The sequence below is a fragment of the Fringilla coelebs genome, assembly GCF_963513975.1.
Source record: "Fringilla coelebs genome assembly, chromosome: 9".
In the NCBI taxonomy this organism is placed as follows: domain Eukaryota; kingdom Metazoa; phylum Chordata; class Aves; order Passeriformes; family Fringillidae; genus Fringilla; species Fringilla coelebs.
Genome location: NC_140067.1, coordinates 6,649,765 through 6,657,818, shown reverse-complemented (window position 1 = coordinate 6,657,818; position 8,054 = coordinate 6,649,765). Strand labels below are relative to the sequence as shown.

General features: G+C 40.0%; 1 protein-coding gene across 2 annotated transcripts in view; it reads left to right on the top strand.

Moving 5' to 3' along the window:
• Positions 1 to 5,487: 5,487 nt before the first annotated feature.
• ELAVL4 (ELAV like RNA binding protein 4) overlaps positions 5,488 to 8,054 on the top strand; it is a gene marked incomplete at both ends in the record, with an annotated part of 61,207 nt that continues 58,640 nt past the window's right edge. For both annotated transcript variants that reach the window (XM_084211800.1, XM_084211799.1), the window contains one exon: positions 5,488 to 5,604. In XM_084211800.1, coding sequence (XP_084067926.1) covers positions 5,488 to 5,604 — 117 coding nt within the window. The remainder of the gene's footprint in view (positions 5,605 to 8,054) is intronic.

The window sequence follows — 8,054 nt, the reverse complement described above, 5'->3', positions numbered from 1 at the left end:
GAGACATAACCCTTCTGCATGCTGCTCACAGGTCTCCTTTGATTCCTCCTGTACCTCTGTTCTGATCCAGCCACCTCGCACTCGTCTCCAGATCTCTTTCTGATCACTGTCTCAAAGCTTGGAAACATCAGCACATTAATCCCCTTTCAGGTTTTTATCTTTGTTCTTGTTATTGATATTATTTGGCCTGAGTGCAAGATGTATAGCACACTGTTTTACAGATGGGCTTAAAGCAAATCCATCAACTGTTCTAAAATTAGGCAATGCTGGTTGAAAGACCCTTTTCACATTTTTTATGAAGGTTTTTGTGCTTATACATAGGCACATTAAAAATGGCTGAACTCATGTAAATCTCCCTGGTAAGTCTGGAGTTCTTCAGTGTCTAGGTCCTTTCATTATTTACAAGTAAATACATTTTAAAAATGCAGTCATAAATCTTTGAAAACATCTTCATTTGTGCTCAGTTGAAACTTTGCTAACTGTATTATACGAAATTGACAGCAATGTAGAAATGTTTTAACTCTCCCTGTAGGTAGGATTGAGTTCTGCTTGTAGTGATAGGAAAGCAAGCTGTAGGATTTAGGATGTCTGTCGCATGCAACTTTTAGTATCTCTGAATTTAAAAGGAGGAAAACAAAATCAGGGGACTGAAGGCATTAAAATCTCTATTCCTGAGCCAAAAGTAAAAGAACTGGAAAGGGGAGAAAGAATTACTGGTATCTTACTGCTGTGTTAACATGTTTACCTGCAGTGTATGCTGCCTTTTGCTTTTCAGTCTTGCGGTGCTGACAGTGGGTTCTTTAAAATGTGCTGAAAATTGGCCAGGCAGGACATACTGGGACCGAGTAGATGCTCTGTGTTGCAGAGCAGCAGTTCAGAGCTGGGAGAGGAGTGTGGGGCCAAGGACATTGCTGGCCTTCAGACTAGCTGGGAAGGTGCTGAATCATCTTCTCCAAACCCTCCTTGCACTGCAGCAGAGCTGCTGGCCCTCTTCCCTGGCTGGCCTGTGCCCTGACAGTCACAGGAATCCTTTGCTGAGGTTATTCACTGGCACACATGCATGCCTAAATCTGTGTGGCTGCCCAGCTTCCAGTTGTGGCACTGAGGATGTGGTTCCTATCACTACTAAGGCTTACTCTCACCATCAGAGCTATTTACATCTATTCATTTTGTTACCTCTGTGCTCTGCTGTGCCCTGGAGAGTTTTGTTCCAGTCTCCTGGCGTTCAAACATAAGTATCCACAGTGGGGTTTGCAAATACACACATCTTTGGAAAATTGGCATGTGATACTTAGAGCAGCTATGCAGCATCCAAATTACACATCTCATAAGGCATGAAAAAGAAAGTGGGCAAGCAACATTAAATAGCATATTTGTGCAAAAGCAGCTGAAGTGTGATTTCTGTGGGAACTGTGACTACTTGCCTAAGCTTTGTGCATCTAAATTCCTCATTTAGGGTTGTAAGTATTTAGGAAGGCTTTCTGTCTTGTTTTGTATCTAGTGTCTAGCTCTTTAAGGAGTTAGAGCTCTGATTACTCTTGATTCTTCTCTGGGTTGGTGTTTTTTTTTTTTTCCCTTCTCTCTTTTCTGGGTTCAGATCCAAAAGGTGATAGTTTTTCTAGGTGGCCGTGTGTTATGCTTCATCTCCTTGGCATCAGGAGGCATTTCATTGCACCACACAGAACATTGCATCGGCAGCAGGGCTTGTGCAGCTTGTCAGTGGGCTCCACAGCAGGGGCAGGGTAGGAGGCAGGGACAGGTTCCTGTGTTGGAGTGGATCATCAAATAAAAGAAACTAATAAAAGCTCAGGACCATGTCAGTCATCTTTTTCAACTAGTGTTTTCTCAGAAATTGTATGGTGGTTTGTTTTTTCTTTATATGGCTAGTGTTCAGTTATCAGGACTTACATATTTTGCAGTGAAACCTTTAAAATTTGACTCTGCTTCATGAAATACATTAATTCACTAACCTTTAAGAGCCTGAAAAACATTTTCAATGTCATGCAAGGTTAGTCTCAATCACCCACTCCTGCTTGATTTCCACGGGGCAGTTAGTAAGGTGTTTTATTTTGCTGGTTCTTTTTTGAATTACTCAGTAGATAAACAAATTATATACATATACACTTAATTGTAAGCTATTCAAGTAACAGTGGAAAAAAACCCCTTGTTGTGTGAGTAAATAACCTGTTTAGCTATTGTTTCTCTGTCTACCCCCCAGTCCCTGCCACCTCCTGCACACATGTACAGCAAAGGGCAGTCAGCTTAATTGGGCTGGCTTCTTTTTTTCTTTCATGTTCTCTTAGCTGAAATCTGGCTTTGGGTTAGATGCCATCAACAATTCAGCTCTAGCTTTCTCCTCTGAGTTTGTGACTGTCAGCATCCTATGAATTACATGTTTAGCTTTTCAGTTTCTTCTAATTTCATGGAGTTTTTAAATTAGTTAATTTCTTCTCTCTGTGTATATTTATAAGGGGTTTGCACACCTTCGTGTTCCTGTTTTCTCCTAGTGCACTTTTTTAGTCAGTCATGCAGTGCATTTGCATGGGGTTATAGGTGTTGGAGGATATTTTAAATTATTATGAGATCTTCTGATGAAAACACTGTGTGAGCTCAGTGTTGCTGAAGACAGTGTTGATGTGGTATCTTGAACTGGAGGCTGTTTCCACAGAGGTTCTTGAATTACTGCATAGGACAAACCTGGGTGCTTGCATTGTGTAATGTCCTTTCCCTGCCCGTTATCTTTATTAAATCATTTTGTACACAAGATCCATCTCTTGCTCACACATGCCTCTCCTTGGTTCCTCATCTACCTGCACCCTCCCATCTGTCAAACAACAAAATAACTCTTTGATAAGAATTAAATATTAATTTTATGAGAGGAATGTCTTGAAAAAGAGTAAAACTGTTCCAGAGATAAATGCTTAGATCTCCAGAAGAGTAGAAAATGAGGTGATGGAAAATGCCAGGTTGTAGTTCACAGGCAGCAGCATTTAAATGGTTTGCTATAATCATATTAGGATAGAATTAAATTGAGTTCTTTATTTTGTGCTGCAGTGGAATAGGACTGTTACTGATCATTTTCTCCTCCCTCTTGCTTTGATGATTAGTGTGAAAACTCAAGCAGCAAAAATTACAGGAGTTCTGCAGCAGTGCAGGGAGACAGTGGTGTGAGGAGGTCTGACTTGGAGTGTGGTGTCCTTGCTCATGAGAGCTCTGGTGCTTCCCTAATAGACTGAAAATGAGACCACTGCTGCTTTATAAGAGGTCTGCTTCAGCCACATTGCTCTACAGTTTGGCAGATGGTGGCATGTGAATGGTTTCATATTGATTGGATGGATTTGCCTCGGGGTAATAGGAATATGGGTCCTTAAAGATGTAATTCTAGATAGTTTTTTCTTTTTATTTGAAAAACAAAAATCCAACAAAAATGTGCATTTGTAAAATCCTCTCTTTACATGAGAGGGGCATGTGGTAATCAAAGCACTGAAGTTACGTGGAAATAAAAAGTCCTTAAAAAGATTATCGCAAAGACCAAAAAGCCAAGAATACTTATTTACTAAGTGATTACGTTTTTACATTAGTAGAAAGTGACACTTTTAATTAGTGTTCAAGGCATATGGTGAACGAGAAAATAAGCTTATTTCATGCAAACAGAAATCGATGCAAATAACCTTTCTCATATAAAAAGGGATGACTTGAAACTCAATACATATTCAAGAAGGTTAAGTCATTACTGCATCACTTTAATATTAGTTAAAGGCCAGCAAAGAAAATCACTACTCTGCATATACTTACTCAGCATGGATTGCTATAAATGAAAGGAAATAGGTGATGGTGCTTTTTAGGTGGTAAATCTAAAGAAGCCCTTGTCCATCTAATGCATTTATTCTTTAACCTCAGCAAATAACCTTTTGGGTTCTGCCTTAGCACAGGTAGTTGCCAGATATGCTCTGGTTCCTCCAGCAGTTCTTCCCAGCTGGTAAAGACATTTTGTGATGCTCTTTTATTGTTCTTTCTCACACCTCTGCTTTGTGCTTTCAGTCTTGTAAATGTTGTTTGTAAATCCTTCGGTATGAAATGACTTTTCAAATGTGTTTGTACAGCACCTAACACAAAGATCCCAATCTCATTCATGCCTCTGGGTGTTGCTGTAGAGCGCTGAGTGAATTGGTATTTTTTATAGTAATGGAAGTATTTCTTGAGGTATTTGACCTTAAATAAAGTGGAGAAAAAATACTTAAATAGCTTGCAGACATGATGGAATAGGGACAGTTTGATACCTTGGGAGACTTAGGTGCTATTGAACACTGGATCCTTTCCGCGTATTTCAGTCTTGTGCTCTGATGCGTGCAACAGTGGTTTAGTAAATGAATTTAAGCCACAGTAAGTCATAGCAGTATCTTATCAAGTTGCCTTCAATTTGCTTGAAGGTATAGTTCATATTTTCTAGTAGAATTATTTAGATGCTGAATTTTATCTTCCCATGAAAGAACCCTCTTGTGAACATAATGCTGATTTTTCTTCTGCTGTAGTACCAACCAGTTAGTTGGGTGTGCTTTCCCTTTTAATTCTACTTTGTTCTCAGAACTGATTGGATTTTACCACTTTTGCTGAATGAAAAAGCTCCTGTATAAATTTTAAGGTCCCTTTAAAAAAAAAAAGTGTTAAAAGCTAAGTGACTTTAGGTTTTTGTTCATGGGCTTGATGCTGGGGAGGAAAGGGCATAAAACAGTGACAATTTTTTTTCCTCCTGCTTGATAAGTGTAGGGGGAATTTACGTTGTATATGACAACCAGCAGCTATTCCAAGAAAAATCTTTAAGATGGTTACTTGGATCTGTGTACACTGCCCACCTGGTGGTTATGGAGTGAACTGTTACTTTAAAGAATAGTTTAAACAACAGCCATGTTTGGGGCAGGCTAATCTTGCAAAGAGAGCAGTACATATAACAGGAGTCTACAGTGTGATAAGGGGAAAATTCAGCTCACTGACTAGATGTTTTAATGTGCGAACTCTAGGGAAATAACATATTGACTATTCTGTTGTGCGCAAGAAAATTGAAGAACCCTTTGCAGACAGAGGGCTTGCAAAGGATTCTTTCTGTTTCTCTTAACCAAAATCTGTGGCAAGATGTTTGAAATCAGCAGGACGCTTAATGCTGCTTTGTTAAATAATGAGGTAATATTTTGTCACTTTTTCTGGGCAGCATCTGTTTTTTCTCCTTTTTCATATGTTGAAGGATTCAGTTTAATCTTATGCAAGTAAGATTTTTTTTTTTTAAATCATTCTTCAATTTATTATTTTCCTTTTGATGCTTTTGGAGAATTGGGTTGTCTTTTATTTGCGGTTTCAATCGGCTGCTGTTGCCTAGGACATTATGCCACGTAAGGCTTCTAAACTGCACAGAGTAGGTAGTTATTAACGCTGAATTGGCTTCTGGTATAGTCCATCTGGGCTCTGTATGAGAGAGCTTGCTAGCGGCTACTGATGCTAAGATACCCGCAACCTTTGGGATGTATGCGTGGTGGAGAGGGGCTCAGTGATATGAGATCACTTCTTTTAAGGGAAACTGTCATTAATGAGTCAAGAAACTGCTCATTTATGGTAAGGAGAGGGAGGGGGGGGGGGCTGGGAAACAACCCTCTGATTTCATTTTGATATTGGATTAGCTGTTTTAAGACAAGTTTCTTTTTGTGGGGATGGAAGATTGCACTAAAAATATGCTTTGCTCAGGGGCTTGCTGGCTGATGCTGGAGAGACTGTATAGACAATCTGATGCTTTACAAATGTCACCACCGTGATGCGGTGGTCAGTCCCTTTCCCTGAAAGATAAATGATACTATTGGAAACACGAGAATAAGGTTGACTTTTTCAACAATAGGATTCTGCCTTTGTCTTTCCAGAGAGAGGCCTCTGAGGATGTTTGAGCATTTGTTTTAGTGTTTCTCGGAAAGGCTGCGTGTGTGGGGTGCTTTTTGGGAAAGCGGTCAGTGTGCAGAGTACCTGGATTTATAGATGGATAAGATTAGCTAATTTTTGAGAGGAGCAGCATGTGATTGTTTCAGAAAAATGGCTGAATCTTGATATGCACAACGAATTTATAGTAACAAAGTAGGCTGAAGTTGAAAAGACTTAAAAATAATTTCTGGATGCCTTCTCTGGTATTATTAACCCCTGAAAAGACCTTAAGTAAAAAATATGCATTACAGATCTAACTTTCATATTTGATGTATGCTTACACAGGAATCTGTGGTAATATACTAGCTGTTGTAGCATTTTGATGTCTGTGTGTTCAGTCTAATGGGTCACCTAAATTTGAGTTAGTAAATGTATCTTACAGGCTACTTTAATCTATGCTGGTTTTTACTAAGCTACAAATGTGCTCAGAGAGATGCGTGGTGAGAGAAATCCTCTGCAGCCTTTCACATTGTTCATATTTTAATTTAATTCAGTGCTCATTCCACGGATAGATTGTATGATGTTTTTTAAATGTGATTTTTCTCCTTGCTTGGTTTGTGTATTGCTGGATTTTATGAGCTTTACTACATTTCATACGTTTTATTGGTGTGTTTAGTCTCTGTGTGTGTTTGAGCGTATCTGTGGTTTAAAGAAATTTAAAACGTACTGAATGTCAGTCCCCAGCTTAGTAGTGTGGAGGGAATATTTATACTTTTTAAAAGATGAAACTTGTAGAACAATGATGTGATTTACGTGTTTTGAAAATGGTTTTGGTGGTTTGTAGTCAGGTTTTCTTTCTCTAGGAAAGAGCTAAGTGAGCTTATAATGTGGCCCATCCTAGCTTTCTCGGTTTTCAGCTCTTACATTTAAAAACGTTTTCAATGGTGCTGATTTTTTTTTTTTTAAGAAAAGTATTTCGTTGTTGAAATGAATCTGTGGATGGTAAAACTAAACCATCCTGTGTGTATTAGTAGGGTAATACTCGGTTGCTTTAGTTGAGATAAATGTAAATTCAAGGTTTGCTGTAATTACAGAGTGCTATGCCTTGTTACTTAGTACAGAACATGCTTTAGGAAAATACCTCTCAAGTAAAGAGAAAGCAATGAATGCTTCCTAACTTGTGAGAATTCTTACAGAACTTGCCGTGGTCGGAAGGGGGTAAAATATTGCTGTTTGGAAGTGAAGTTTTGTTAGTTTGTCACTGGCAGCGAGCGGAGGATTAATGAGTGTGCATTGTTAAGTTAAGCACGTTTCTCGAAGGCTGGAAAAGAAAATTCTTTTAAATGCCCAAAGTTCGCTGTTGTTTTATTTCCTGTCGAGCTGAAGAATAATGAAGCGAGGTGGCAAAATAATTCTGAAATACTACTGTCGTTCGGGGGGAGCGCTCGATAAAGAGGTGTCTGCTGTGCCTTAGACATTGTCAAGTGGCAGCAACATCAAATCCACTCCTTTAAAAATACGTATTTTAAAAAACCTCACCGGGCGGAAGGAAGGAGAGATGGGTTGATTATTAAAATCAATAGTACCTGAAAATAAATGCAGCTTTAAATGCACGTCAAAGTGCTTTTGTTGTGCCTTTAAGCCTAGAGGCAGATCATTAAATATGCATTTCTCCGGAAAGCAACTGTCGAAAAAGATAAGGTGGTTAAAATACGCCGGACCTGGGAGCGGGGCGCGCAGGAGGTAAGGAGATGTAGGCACTGGAGCATGGCCGAGGTATGGCACCGCCGGGCCCAGGGGTGGGAACGGGGGGAACCAAAAAAAAAAAAAAAAAAAAAATTAAGAAAAAAAATACGGGGCTGCGTGTTGTTTCTTCAACCGGGCCTTAATTACTAGACACAAGCAGCAGTTCAGAAATCTGGTCTCTGTTGTTGTAGAGGTCACCGCATCATTAACATTGTCAATCTGGCAGCGGCTAATTTCAATAGCACCTGATGTCGCAACGCCTCCCCCCCCACACACACCACACACACCCTCCCTCCCCCCTCCCGCCCGCCCCCCCGCGCGCGCGGCGCGCTCGGCCAATCAGCGCGCGGCGCCGCTGACAGATGGTCCCATAAATGGCGGTAAAGGGGCGACGGCGGCCGCCAGTCGCA